General features: G+C 39.8%; 1 protein-coding gene across 1 annotated transcript in view; it reads left to right on the top strand.

Moving 5' to 3' along the window:
- The window catches only part of LOC147213701 (uncharacterized), a 45,392-nt gene continuing 30,155 nt past the window's right edge, over positions 1–15,237 (top strand). Inside the window, exons 1-2 of the mRNA XM_086142177.1 lie at positions 1–269; positions 13,938–14,090. Of these exons, the coding sequence (XP_085998303.1) occupies positions 249–269; positions 13,938–14,090 (174 nt within the window). The 5' untranslated portion in view covers positions 1–248. The remainder of the gene's footprint in view (positions 270–13,937; positions 14,091–15,237) is intronic.

Raw genomic sequence — 15,237 nt, 5'->3', positions numbered from 1 at the left:
ATTTTTTTTTTCTTTCGAGCGATGCGACGCAGTTCGTACAAAGAGGGGAATATTTTTCATTATTCACATTAAGTTGGCAAACTTTGGCCACACCTAGATCCTGTCCCATTTCCACTAAAAAAAAAAGAAAAAGAAAAATCGGGCTTTTTTTTTTTTTTTTTTCCCCTTTTCGGTGCGTTTGTTTGTGTGACGGCGAGTCCCGGCGGTGTAACCGGAGAGGGGCCTCATAGAGGGAATGCAGGACTGCAATGGAGCACAATGCAATACAGGTAAAGCAGATTTAATTTCTCAATAAATGTCGATTCATTTTGAGTAAAAAACAGCTCGGTTCGGTACCTGTTGGCGGTAGTGATAAATCGACCGCGGTTGATTTTGAATGAAACCGCGATTTATTGTTTTATTTCAATTTACTTCGGGCCGTTTTCGCATTGATTGCGTCCCCCCTCCTCCTCCTCCTCGTATCAACCGAACCCGAGAGTTGCTCTGACTGCAATTACAACTTTATTCAGCCGGGCTCAACTTTTGTTTTTCTCCTTCTTTCCCCTCGTTTTACAGCCGGGGGATGGAAAATAAACCTCCGATATTTGTCCTATTCACTTAAAAACCCCGCAGAGTGCTCTCCTCGGTTGTTTATTCTCCACACCCGAGCCGCCGCCGCTAAATCCGCCTTTAATATTTCCCATATTTTCGCCATGTTAATGATTAATTTCTTTGTGTGTCGTGTCGGCAGTCTCCGGCTCCCCCGGCTACCAACCCCCACCCCACATTAAACGACACATTAACCCCTTCCCCAAAAATAAAAAATAATAACAAATAAAAAAAAAAAATAAAATTCCTGGCCGCTTGCCTGCTTTTTTTTTTTAAATACCAGGAAACTTTTAAGCTAGCATTAGCATTCCGGCTAAAGCCTAGCTAGCAGCGAGTCGTCGCGTCGACATCTTTCATTTGTAAACCCCCTCCTCCTCCGAAATTAATTAGATATTAAAAAGATTTTAGTTTATTTTTCAACCGGGACGAAGCGACGCCGCCGAAAAGAAACATTATTATATCAACTCCCTCAACCCCCCCACCGACATTTTGTCTCCTCCGTAATTACGGCTGTTTAAACAGGAATGTTAATATCGAAGGAGGAGGTTTTTTTTTTTTTCTGTACTTGACATAAACGACGACGACTTAAAGAAAGAAGAAGAAGAAACAGGAAATAGTCAAGAAGACTCGCAAAACTCGAAATAAAACATTTATTTTGATTGGAATCCCCTCAATATGTGGAGGTATTTAATAATCTAGTTGTATATTTATATATATTAATTTTTTTTCTCCCCCCACCACCCACCCCCTTTATCCAAAATCCTTTCCTGAACTTTTTTTTTCCACCTCCTAAATGTTTGAATAACAGGATATCTCCAAGGTCAATACCACAACATTCTGTTTAGATTAAAAAAAATAATATTTTTTTTATCCAGATAAATATATATATTTTTTTGTTGTTTGTTTGTTTGTTTGTTTTTTCTCCTCCTCCTCCCCCAGTTCTTGGCTGTATTAAAAAAAGAAGAGAGGAGGGGAAACAAAAAGAAAAAAGAAAAAAGAAAAATCTCACTGCATTATTCCCAGAAATATCACGAGAACTGACGTAGGCAGGGTGCAGATTAAGGGTTTCCATCTTAAACTCTTGTGTGTGTGTGTGTGTGTGTGTGCACGCACGCGCATGTGCATTTGAGAGTGTGTGTGTGTGTGTGTGTGTGTGTGTGTTCACATTTTAGACACAGAGCTGCCTCTCAGATTATATTATGTGGCTTTTATTTTCCTGCCTGCTCAGCTCTGCCTCATTTCCACCACTAGGCTGGAGCACTGCTTCAGCTGGCCCTCCCCCCCAGGGCCACAGCCAGAAAAAAAAAAGAAAGAAAGAAAGAAAGTCGAAGGACTGGAGCTCTATGAAATCCATATAATGGATAATAATATGTTTATGATTCGCTGATGCTAGTATTTATCACATGGCCTCGCTGTAATTTAGCTAAATATACTCATGATATTCGCTTTCAAGTCAAAACCGCCCCGGTCCGTTTATCTCACTTACATCGGAGATTTTGTCTTCTATGGAATGCTAATCTTGCTTAAAAAACGTGCATAATAGCCAGATGCTTACTGGATTAGTTCAACCGCGTCAGACCCGACAGGCGTGTCGATTTGATTACTAATCAACGTTTTATCAGCGCACGTGAAGCACTTCCTGCTCCTTCAGGGGTGTACAAGTATATACTGTCTGCCTTTGTTTTTAACTCGCGAGCCAGCGACTATTTGTTTTTCAAGATACGCCAATTCAAATCAGGCGGTGACTCTGGAAAGTTCAAAACAATCAGATGAGCAGAACAAAAAAAAAAAATTACAACATCATTTGGAATTTCATTTTTTTTTTTTTTGTAAAGTTTTTATCTACTTTTATGATATCGCCCCCCCCCCCCCCCCCCCGCTTCCCCTCTGAGAAGTATGGCAGAAATATTTGCAAAAGCCCAGAGATAATCTCACAGTGAGTCACACTTTGGCCGGTAAGCTCATTAGTGATTTTATCCAGACTTATTTTGTTTTTACATCTTCCTCTTGATAAAGTTTCATTTACAGATTCAGTCAGCGAATAACACTTTGGCTGTATTTTTTATGGTTTTTTTTTCCACCCTCCACTAGTCTTTAATATTTCATGCCTTGCGGGACGAACAATGATTTTTATTCAACTCTGTTTTATTTATTAATTCGTCCACGGCCCGCTCAAAAGTTCCATCAGAAACCTGCGGTCTATTACGGCTGATGAATTGTCCATTGGATCATTTGATGATTGGATTTTTCTTTATTATTTGACGTCAACTCCCACGTCAGACGACAAAATATGATTTTGTATTGTCGCCAACATCCTGATCTGACGAGATAACGTTAAGGCAGAAATAACATCTGATAATGGCCAAATCTTCTGCTTGGGTTTGATTTTGCTGCGATTCACGTTGAACATAATGAGCTGTTTTTGGTCGCATTTATGCAGGATTAAGAGGAATAATCCCTGAAAAAAACAAAACATAACCTTTCATAACATTTCGCTGAGCACTCATCTGTGTTTATGCAGTTTAGTCACCTAAATTATACTTACCAATTCTCATTAGGTATGCCATTTTATCTAATTAATTTTGCACTGACATGCTTATAAATGACTTTTCCAGTTCCAAATGACACTGAAAAGGACGTGTTAAAATGTGTCCGTGAGTGTATGCATGTGTGCACATACATACATAAATATATATATATCCAGAGAGAAACAGAGAGAGAGAAGTTATTAATATCTCTGACACAGAATCACATGTAGGTTCATTTTTCCTCTATTTAATCAAGATTTGATTTGAAGTGTTTATCGGCGATATCTAAAGGGAGGCTCAGAAATCACCCGCCGGGACTCGGTCCTGAGTTTGCAGTGATTATTGAATGATTATCTTCCCCAGTAGTGTCTTTAGCCGCTTCCTGGATGTGTTTATAATTGCTGTATATTACCGTGTCAGCTGATAAATCATCACACCCGTTCTATTAATCCCCCCCTAGAAACACTCTGTGATGTCCGTGTTATTTGAAAGCATGATATTGTAATTGTCCTGCTACATTTCCACGAGTGTTCCCACTCCCGCGCTTCTGTGATTTCAGCTCCTACCGCGGGATATATTTTTGACATTCATGCGTGACCTTGCCGGTATTAATAGTGTGGTATTATTCTCCCAACACCGTTATTCCCTTCATAAGCGAGGGAGATGGCTGGCTCCTCTCACTTGATGTTGTTTTTATTAGTTTTTTTTTTTTTTTTTTTTTTTTTTTGTTTGTGGGTGATTTGCAGTTTTCGCACAGGGTCTAGAAGTAATACTCCGCTGTGACGTAATTAAATAATATATGTGCCGCATTTTTATTTGGGTGGCTTTTTCAGGCTCCCTTTTGCAGCCGCAGCGCCGGCAGGGAACATATATATTTATATATATATATATATATGTTGTTTTTTCCACTCCGACATTTATTCACTATCTTCCTATAAATTGATCTGCTGCAGCTGGTCTGCAGAGCTGCTGTGGCGTGGGGGAGGGGGGAGGCTGTGGCGGCGGCGTCTGTGGTGGGTTCGGGGGTTTTGGTGTGGGGGAGGGTGTGCAGGGTGGGGGTTGTGGATGATCCACACAGGAGTGAGAATTTGAGAATATTGTGCGTTCAGACATCACGGCGGCGACAGGACGGACAGGAAGGACTGGTTGTTGCAGCGATGCGCCGCTCGCGTCGTGGCACAGGACAGAAAATGCCACCGTTTCCATTTATTTTTAATTTTTTTTTTGGTCATTTTTTTTTATTTATTTTTTTTATCACCAGTATTTCCCCTTTTTTTTTTTTTTTTAACTAACGGCAGTGATTTGCGCAACTTGTCCCGCCAGATAAGGTCGATTATTTCTTGCGAACACGCGTGAATGTGACCTCAGCGCGGTTCTATTAAACTGTATTTAAGCAGTTTAATATGAAAGCCTTCCAACTGCACAGTCCTGTTTTGTATTTTTTTGTTTTTTGCTGCCGCATTGAAGGATATTGTCATCCGTTCAGCAGCAACAATTAGCCAGTGAAGAAACAGGCCTGTGTGTGACATTAGATCCAGTATTAACCGTTTAGAACAGTCACACATTCATTTACGGGTTTTTGCTTCGAGTTTTCAGCGCATGTGACAAATTATATGTATTTAAATTGCGATTATTCGCCAAACAAAAAAAGAGAGAAGAGACAAAGAAGAAATTTCCACACCCTCTGTCTGTAGATGTAAATAAATGTACATTTTTGTGGAGGAGTTTACACATAGCGTATGTAAAATAAATACAAGAATGAAATGATTATTATTATTATTATTATTATTTGCATTCAAAGTAATCCCCCCATGAAAAAGTGCACATCATGTTAAATGTTTTATTTGAAATTGGATTCTTGGAAAAGTTTAGAGAAATTAGAGGGGAAAAAAAAAGTGCCTTTAATTTCATTTTTTTTTTTTTTTTTTTTTTTTAAATTAAGTGTAACTGCAGGCAGTCGTCTCGTTCTAACAGTCAGTCATTGTGATGCTCTCCTTCTTTTCACTATCAAAACGAATTGAGCGTTTTCGGGTTGAGGACAAGTCTAAATATTTGAAGACGTTGCTCTGAGCTATGGGAACTTTCATTTATTTATTTTTTATTCCTCTTCCCCCCCTTTTCCCCGGGTAAAGCCAACCAACCAGATTAGCTGATTAACTCCCCGAGCAGCAAACACTTTCCCCTCCAAATGTTCCACTAAAGGGTGAACGTATTTAATTGATTTTTACAAAACGACTTTGTGTACATTTAACGAACGCCTTATAAATGGAAAAGCACAGGCCACATTTTTTTTTTTTTTTTTTTTTTTTTACAACCCCAATAAACCAGGCATTTTCAACTATTTACAGGTTTTTCCCTCTCCGCTGTCTGTCCTCTGCTGGGATACGTCGTCCGCAGCCGAGGCCATTACGGCTCTGCAGCGGCGATGAAAATGAAATTCAGCTTGTTACGGACTCGGCTAGAAACAATATTGAGCGCGTTATAAAATCACATGCGTCAAACGCGGCCCTTAGAAGCAAATATTTGGCTGCTTATCCCGACGAAAGATGAAGGATCGCGAGGGCGTCGGAATCGAGACTGATCCGTTTCCCCTTTTTCACGAGTGTAAACCGGATTTCGACGCAAACCGAAGCGTGTTAGCTCAGAGCCGCGACCTGCGGCGATGGCGGCAAACAAGTATTGCGTTTCTAAAAAAAAAAAGCAATGTTTGTTTACGGCGGCCGGACAAAGCCAGCAGTGTCTCGTCGAGGGCGAGCAGAAGCGGCGACATGAAGGAGGACAAATGTTTGCTCGCCGCGATCTGGAGGTTTCGGCGATGGGACGAACCAGTAGGTGGGCTCCGAAATATACTGCTCAAAAAAATAAAGGGAACACTTGAACAACACAATGTAACTCCAAGTCAATCCCACTTGTGTGAAATCATAGTGTCCACTCAGGAAGCAACACAGATTCATTTGGACTTGTTTTAAGGACATTACATCAAAGTTGGATCAGCCTGGAGTTTGTTTTTACACTTTAATTTGGAGTGTGATTCCTAATCCAGACCTCCATGGGTTGATACATTTGATTTCCATGGATCATTTTTGTGTGATTTTGTTGTCAGCACATTCAACTGTGTAAAGAGCAAAGTATTTCATAAGAATATTTCATTCATTTAGATCTAGGATGTGTTTTTTAAGTGTTCCCTTTATTTTTTTGAGCAGTGTAGTTTCCTCCCATCAGCCACTCGCGTCCCAGCATCGCCCTTCGCCATTGGCTGGGTCACCAACCCACAGAACAACCTTGTGAAATATATAAAAAAAAATATAAATTAAATAGTATAAATTATCCTGCCCATTGGGTCCTCACTGCCTTGCAACGTTTTGATTTTTTTTTTTTTTTTTTTTCTTTAATTTAATCCCTGCTAAATTATCCTCTTAAGGTGTTCTGGTGATTAATCACAATGAGATTTGGGAAGATTTAGAAAACAATAACGCGAGCCCGCTCATGCAAGGAAGTTGTATCTGGCCGCTTCGTGCTGCAGCATCGCTTTTAGACGATATTTTAATTATACGGATGTATCCGCCGTCTCCCACCCTTTCGCCCGCATGAATAACAAAACAGCTACCTGATTCATTATTGTGGCTCTCAGTGAGATATAAAATAAGTCAAGACATTATTCAGACAGCGGGATCTTTTGTTCTCATTGCATTTTTTTTTTTTTTTGTAATTCTAGTTCAGGATAATGAATTAAAGAGAAATTACCGTCTCATTTCAGCTGCAGTGTTTTGTCACCGAGAAATATCTGTAAAATATTTGGTGTCATCTGCAGGCTGTACGACGCAGCTGTGGCTCCTCTCGTATTGGGTTTCATGTAAACTGGTGTAATTTGGTCTTTTCATGCCTGCAGCTCCAAACAGGATCACAGAAGAGCAGAGGCTGCGTGGTGGATTCAATATCTGAAAACTGCGGCATTTCCATGGCAGCGCTGTTTTTCAAAAAAAAAAAAAAAAAAAAAAAAAATCGGATAACCTTGTGTGTCCGTGTGTGTGTGTGTGTGTGTGTCGGATTGTACAGAAAACAACACGTGTTGCACCGTGACTTTATTTTTATGATTATGAATGTAACCTCGGCCGTTATTATTAATATTGTCAGACAGAGCTCGCTGACAAAGGTGTAGAATCACATTCAGCACAAAATGAAACATGAGAAACAGGTTTTTTTTTTGTTCTTTTATCATGCAACTTCACATTAACAAGTTGGTAAATATATTTACATTTTTTAATTAAAAGTAATGATACATAATTGGTATGATACGTGACATATTTAGGGTGGCATGGCTCAGGTGTCTCTCTTGGAACTGAAAAATTCTCTGAATCCGGAGAACAATTTCCCAATTTATGTACCTTTTGTGGTCATTTAGTCACCCAATCACATAATTAATGTCTAATCATGAAGCCTTTTATTTGTAATTAGATTAACGCCGTTGTTTTCATAACCACGGAAAAGCACGATGAACAAACAGGCAATCGGTCACATCTGAAATCAGAGTGATTTCTTTCATTTCTTGAAGAACCATCCAGAAATGATGAATAAAAACGGTGTAAAAATGACTTAAAAATGGACAAAAGATCCCTTAGAGTCAGCTTTAGGCAGCCTGTCTGCAAAAAACATGAAACCCCCCTTTTTCATTTTACTGACAACGCTAGTTCGGTAAAGATTCGTCATCTTTCTTTTCATTTTGGTTCCTTGTGGAGAAAAGCTGTAAATGTGCATTTATATCAAAGAGCACATTAACTACAATCAGTTAAGTAGGTCAGTTCCTGTTACGTGTATGATATGTGACGCTCCAAAGCAGATACATGATAATTACCACCTTTTCAACATCTATTAGTATTATTATTGTTATTATCCTGTCTTTGTTGTGCGACGCGTTCACACTGTTGGTCTAATTTCCAGTATTTGCAGCCCTCCGGTCCTCCCTGATCTTCTGAGAACGCATGATGTAATAGGTCATTTTTCTCAAGCGGGAGCTAAAACTATTAGCCGATAGTGAAATTTAATTGCCGATATCATATTTCAAGCCGTGCTCCTCTTCGAGATGGATACCCAAAGGTTTTTCAGAATTCCTTCCAGCCACCTTTTCCGTAAAAAGTAACACTTTTTGCAAAAAGAACTGACTTTTTAGGAGCGGAAAGTTGGGGGTTCAATTCCCATCTTCTGCCCGCACACCCAAGTTGTGTTCTGGTTAGCGCCTTGGACGGTTGTTTTCCCGCATGAGTTAATGTAATCCAGTGTGAAGTACTAGGTGATGAAAGTGGAGACTGTTTACCGGGTAAATTAAGCAAGAAATTAGTAAATGAGTTTGCACGTTTAGGGGGGAAAGCGGCGTGGAAAATGACCAGAAAATATGTGAAAAGAGCTTCAGTCACTCAGAGTTAGCACCACAGAGTTAGCATTAGCATTAGCATGGAAGCACCCGGATGACGCGCGGGGTTTTTGTGAGGCGCTTGCCGGTATTATTCTCAGCTTTTCAGATTAGCAAAAAAAAACCAAAACAAATCTGTTTGCCAAAATAGTGACCTGTCAGTTGATGAAACGGTATCTGTTCAACCCATCCGGAGGTTATAACAAATCTAATCTTCATCCAAAATGGCAGCTAGCGCTCCACAGTTATTCTCACATTTGGCTAAAAACGGAGCTGACCGTGCATCTGAATAAGGTAAAAAAAAAAAACAAAACAAGCAAAACTCCTTCCTAATCTCTCGCCGAATAAACAAAAGGAAACTACACCCGTTTGCTTTAATAATTCAGTTTTCCCGATAGAAGCCGCTTTCACTTTCTGGAAAAACAGCTAAATCACATTCCGATGCGCCGAGCCACTCGAGGCGTTCGCGATTTATCGGCCCCTGTCATGTAAAACACCGGCGACCGGCGTGGAATCAGACGCCTTCCGGGCAAAACGGAACAAGCGCTCTTCATCCCGGCCCCAAGTCGGACTCGGCGTGAAAAAAAAAAAACGCTTTTATTGTTCTAAACACACACTTTCACGCTGCCGTCGTCGTCGAGCCACCAAGGAGTGCATGAAGTGTAGATTTACCAGAAATCGCCTTTTATTCCCTGGGAAATAAAAAGGTGATCGCGCAACGAGCTAAATTTTAAACTCCTGTTTTCTGCTAGCTTCCTAATATCTTGCGACTTATTTATATTCTTGCCAATTTCTCAATAAGAGAAGCTTATTTTTAGCAAGTTTCCTGATGATGTTTTTGTCAAATCCCTGTATATCTTAGCTTATTGTTAATCTTGAAGTCTTCGATAGTGTTTTTTCTTCCTTGATGCTACGTTGTCGTTCATGGAGGAGAATACGGGGTTCGTTGCTGATTCGTGATGATCGGCCGGCAAAGAAGGGATGTTTACGCGAGAAAGGCTAGCCGATATGGCTTCGAGGCTACGCCAACGTTTCCCATGACTAATTGTGCTTTTCTGGCTTTTCGTTCTGTCCTTTTCACAAAAGCACAGGAGATGGATAAGGTTTTAGCTCTTTATCTCGTATTCTTGTTTTTTCTTCTGACGCCTCTACCATGACAATCACGTCGATTGTCGTCGATCTGTAGTTCATTTCCAAACCATTCGCCCAGAGTTTAATGATCATTTCTCATTTTCTTCTTTAAGATAATTAGATTAATTTCTATTACTTCACAGTATTATATTACAGTGTACCTTAAAATTATATTCAGTGTATGCTGATACATTTAAATCCCTAATCCCAGATTAAATGCTATATACATCCAAGGAAAGTAAGTAAGGGTCAATCGTGACCTTTGCTCTATACAAATGTTAAATTTATTATATATCCTGGCTTCCTTACTGGCAACACAACCTCATTCATCAACGTGATCCGAACACTAAAAGAAACTGTCTTAAAAGAGCGGCAGAAAGATGTTAAACTCTTATTTTTAACTGTTGTGATTGTTTTTACCGCAGCTTTTTTTGCGACGCCGACTCTTCAGGTGCAGCCGAACAACACATTTGTGTTGGTAGAATTATAACTCTATACGTGGCAACGATATTTTATGACACTATTTAATAATTACATTTAGCAGTTCAGCGCTCAGATTAACCTCGCTGCTTTTTCCTCGACGTTTCATTTCATCAAACCACGTTCGTTTGGGTCGGAATCGTAACACGTCGTCCAAATCTGCGTCTTCCGCTCCCAAGACTGACGCCGGCGGAATTTCGGACGACCGGGAGTTAATTTTTAACGCCGGTGGTGCGCCGACGTCCCTCTCGAAGGTGCAAGATGGTGCAACATTATCATCAGAGGTGCCAGAGGTGAATTCAGCAGGGTTTATTTTTTTTTTTTTAGCCCTAAACACATTAAAGAAAATCCAGGGAGGACATCGTGACTCAGCCGGGCCTTTAATTTATTAATTTGATTGAGCGTTTTCCCCTTTGACGGCACGAAAATGTCAGTTGTCCTCTAGCTGTCTTTTTTTTTTTTTTTTTTTTGTTTGTTTAACTGACATTTTAACATGTCAGTCTTTCCGCCGCAGAGTCAGGCTGTTATTGACGGCAGCGTGATGAGATAGAAAATGTGTCCGTCCTCAGCGGGTGAGCCCTAATGACTCGGGTTGTCCTGACTTCTCCGGTGCTGCAAAAAAAAATAAAATAAAACAGCTTCACGCGGCAGCAGCCTTTTTTTTTTTTCTTTCTTTCTTGTGTACCCTTGCATAATTGCGTTTGATGGACAAACCCGCTTTGTGCCTCTCCAGATGGAAAACATCTCAGCTGGTGGTTTGCTGTGATTACGCTCCATTCAGCAGACTGTATTCACCGGGTGATTATATAAATGTCCACGTCATGAAAAATCTATCAGAACGATCGTCATGAATTCTTTATGAATGGTGGGAAGAGTCGAATTTTTCCATTATTTGTTTTTCATAAAAAAAAAAGACTGTTTAAAACTCAATATTGAGCTTTTTTAAAGCAGAGAATCTGCATTTTTTTTTTTTTTTTTTTGCTCTGCATTGTAGCATCTTTAGCAACCTCGTCACCAACGCGATTAAAGTGCAAAAACCTTAGCGTAGTTATTTTTTAGCGCGTTGCTCGGGGCGACAGAGACGTGGATACTAAATCTGATTTGAGTCATCTCATTTTGAGTATCTGCCAAATTTTGATCCGATACTTCTGCAATCCATTAAGGACGTTGCCCGCATTCAAAGCAAATAGTTGACGATGAGTCGCAACCCAATTCAATTTCTGGACTCGGCTTCTTTTAGAAACAACAAAATAAAGGAAACTAGCTCAAGTTTATGTGTGTGAAGGTTCAGGGTTCTTCAGTTTAGTTGGTTAAACCAACCGATGGCCCGGTTAGCAACATCGGCACGTGAATACGATCCTTAAAGTTGAGAGCGTCGTCGAAGAGGCTGCTTCGGATCTGCCTTCAGTTTAGCAAACTTCTTGCATCTTCTATGTTTTGTTTTCTCTTATTGAAAAACAACAGTTCAGCCATCGGCCGCTGTTCAATAAAGCTAACGCGGATCTATGAAAGCGGTGCACCTTTATCAATCACCGTCGGACGCAACTCGCGTTGCGGCATCGATCTGAAGAAACGCCGGCAAAACTCGAAAACCGCGCCTGACAAAACAAATCCAGACACCACGTCGATAATCCACAAAGCTAATTCACGATGAAAACGGTTTCACCCTGTTATTTCTTAACAGTTTTTTGCAGACAGAAAGGTCTTGTTGTGATTTCTTAAGGGCGACTCCCTCTTCACTGATTGGTTTTCCCCGTTTCTTGATGCAAATTCGCGGAGCGGCAAAACAATATTGACACCAGACAATAAACCACATCCGTGTGCTTCAAATCTAGAGACAATACATATATTTTTTTTTCCATATATTTCCCTGCCTATGTCATTTTGTCTGTTATTGAAAGCACATTTTATCAACTCCCGCTTTTTTGTTTGTTTGTTTTTTTCTCTCCCTTTTTCCTTTCCTGCTTTATTTATTTCTCCATCATACATATTCTGTCACATATCCACTTATGGATTCAAAGCAAGACTCCACATCTTGACACGTCTCGCTGTGTGTGTGTGTGTGTGTGTGTGTTTGAAAGTGAATTTTTTTTTTTGACTAGACTAAATTGACTCAGGATTGTGTACTTGTTCTCTCCATATTACTCTGGGAGAACACCATTTAATCCCTCGAATCGTTCCGATTTCTTTTTCATTCTGCATTCTCTTTTTTTTTTTTTTTTTTTTTTTTTTTAATTTGTTTTTTTTTGATGCGCCAACCGACACCGGAAAATAATGCTGTGAATAATGAAGTGTAACCATGGCAACTCAAGTTCACACCTGCCTCAATACTGTGTGTATGTGAGTGTGTGTGTGTGTGTGTGTGTGTGTGTGTGTGTGTGTGTGTGTGTGTGAGAGAGCTGCTGCTTTGTCAATGATTTGGGAGGATCCAGATATCAATACTGCAGTCGACTGCATTACTTGTAATACATTATCAATCATGGTCATGAATTATTTTTTTTTATTTTTTTTTAAACAATTAATCTTCTTCCTCTGTCCACAAACAAACGTTCTCATGTCCGGGAAAACGGACTTAGACCGTCTTGTTGTGAGGCGGAAGCGCTAATTGTTGCGCTAATCATGCAGCTAACCGCTAACCTGCATCCCCCCTTTGCTAGCTCAACATTTGTGATAATGAGTGTTTACTTTCTTTTTGTTTCATCTTGTTCCGTGAAACTGAACAGCCAGTGAACTGAATAAATACGCAGTTCCTGCTTTTTTTAAATTTTTTAATTTTATTTGAATTTTGTTTTATTAATGGGTGAATGAATCTGCCGTTATTCAGGTGTGGTGATAGCGCTGGAAAAATAAATAGGGCTTCGTAACTGAGGCGTTTCTCTTACTTTCTTTGTTTCATATGCAAATTCAGCGAATAACTTTTAAAGTTAACGGTTAAAAAAAACGTAATGTGTTAGTTTCAATTCCCAATATAAGTTTCAAACAGCAGGAAAATGTCCAGCAACAAGTGATAAGATAAGATAAGATAAGAACAACTTTATTAATCCCGAAGGAAATTGTTGTGCCAGAGTTACAAAAAATATAACAGTAATAAATAATAAAAAGAAAAGGCAGAATTAGAAATAAAAATAAACTATAAAGTGTCTCAGTGAAACTATAAAGTGTCTTAGTAAACAAGTGATAAAACTATAAGTGTCTTAGTAACAAGTGAGGTAAGGAGTGCACAATAGTATGATAGAAGGAAAAATTGTCGTGTAGCTGTTATGAAATGAAATATTGCACAGTTCTGAATATTGCACAGGGGAAAACATGTCCAAAATGCAGCAAGTATTTAAATATTTGTGGAATACTAGTGAACGACTCAGTAAGAGGAATTATTTTGTGTATGTGATTTTTTTTTTTTTTTTTTTTTTTTTTTCACAACAGAGCTTACTTTCTAATATTATTAATAAACCAGACTTCTGGCCCTCGTGCCTCCCCTACGTCTCATATCGCACATAATTTGCGGTCTTAATCGTTTTAAAGATGAAAAATTCATCCATCCACCATCTGGTTTCAACCCTGGAAGAACACATGGACGCTGTTTTAACACTGCAAACTATACAAATATCAACTTCCTCATTCCATCAGGAAGCTTTTACTTCCGCAGCCCTGACTCTTGAGACTCGACCCCCCCCAATGCAAGGATATTATTTCTCCCTCTAAAAGAGCTCCACGCAAAATTTCACTTCGCGGCTTTTACCAAATGTCATCTCTGGAGGCCCGATTCGGGCTCCTTAACCGTTTGTCCCGTCTCCGCCCCGCAGTGGCTGGGTGCTCCCTCCTGCCAGCGAGGCGGCTATGCCTTCTATAAGTCGGTGAGCAGCAAAACCCATCCCGACGGCCCCGTCCAGGTGTGGAAGCTCGGGGAGTTCTACTTCATCCGCTGCGGACCGCAGGATCCAGTGTGCATCGCCGAGGTAGGACGTTCTTCGACGCTTTAAAAAAAAAACAAAAAAAACAAAAAAAAACAGTTTAGATGAGATTTACTCCTCCGGAGGGGATTTTTTTTTTTTTTTTTTTTTTTTTTTTTTGAATGTCACAGGCTTCGGTCCGGGGGAGTTTAATCCAGCGCAGAGCTCGTATTTGGGTCATTTATCACCTTCACCCCAATAATAACAGCAGCTGCAGCGGCCCGTAGCTTTCTCAGTAATTTAAAGTCACGTCCCTGATATTATAACATGTTTAACAAGTAGGGCAGGGCAGTGGGAGGGAAATAAACATCTGCATAATCAGAGGCGCATTTTATGATATTGGTATTTAAGAATATTTGCTTCGGGCCGGAAAGAAACAAAGAATTCTCAAATATCTCCATGTATTTTTTTTTAACGCAATTCCTTATTGATATTCAGGTGATTTCTTTGTGATTCTCATTTAATTTCTTCCCCATTTCCAGACAATTCATTTTAATTCAAAGCTTTTATTTTGCTGATAATGGGGTGTTTTTGTGCTGATAATGATACCTGTCCACTCCCATAAGATAATTCCTCATTATTTTTTTCAAAATCATGTGATTTCCCTTTTAACATATAAGGGAAAAATGACCATTATGGGAAGAACAGTTAAAAAAAAAAAAAAAAATGCTAGACTATAATACATTCCTAGATAAAGACCATAAATTCCCATGTCCTCCTTCAGTTCCATAAATTACACTATATTGCCAAGAACAAAATGCACGACATAGTTGTAAAAAAAAAAAATGATCCGGTTCAAAACACAGTTGACCAAGTTTTAATGGTTCAAAGAAAAAATAAATAAAATCTCCACGGGCTGCAGACATTCAGACTCTGACAGACTCTCACATGTGGCAGCCGAGTGTCTCCGCATGTAGGGCAGCGGCGCTCGGTTGTTTTAACCTTTGCCGACCTTAAGTCCTCGTCTGAGGACACCGCATTTTGAGGTTGTTACGAACGTCATTCGGGCTCGTCTCGTTCCGATATAGAAAGACTTCCAGTCCCCGCACGCGGCGGCGAAACCCAGTTTCTCTTAGCGAAAAAAACAAGCGACACAAAGGGGTTTCATTGTGAAGTGTACTTACTTGCACAGTGAAATAAAGCATTGTCCGCA

The sequence above is a fragment of the Fistularia commersonii genome, chromosome 35 (assembly GCF_037954325.1).
Source record: "Fistularia commersonii isolate RoL2024-O1a breed Wild chromosome 35, RoL_Fcom_v1.0, whole genome shotgun sequence".
Classification (NCBI taxonomy): Eukaryota; Metazoa; Chordata; class Actinopteri; order Syngnathiformes; family Fistulariidae; genus Fistularia; species Fistularia commersonii.
Note: the sequence above shows the minus strand (reverse complement) of the source record. Positions and strands in the feature narration are given on the sequence as shown.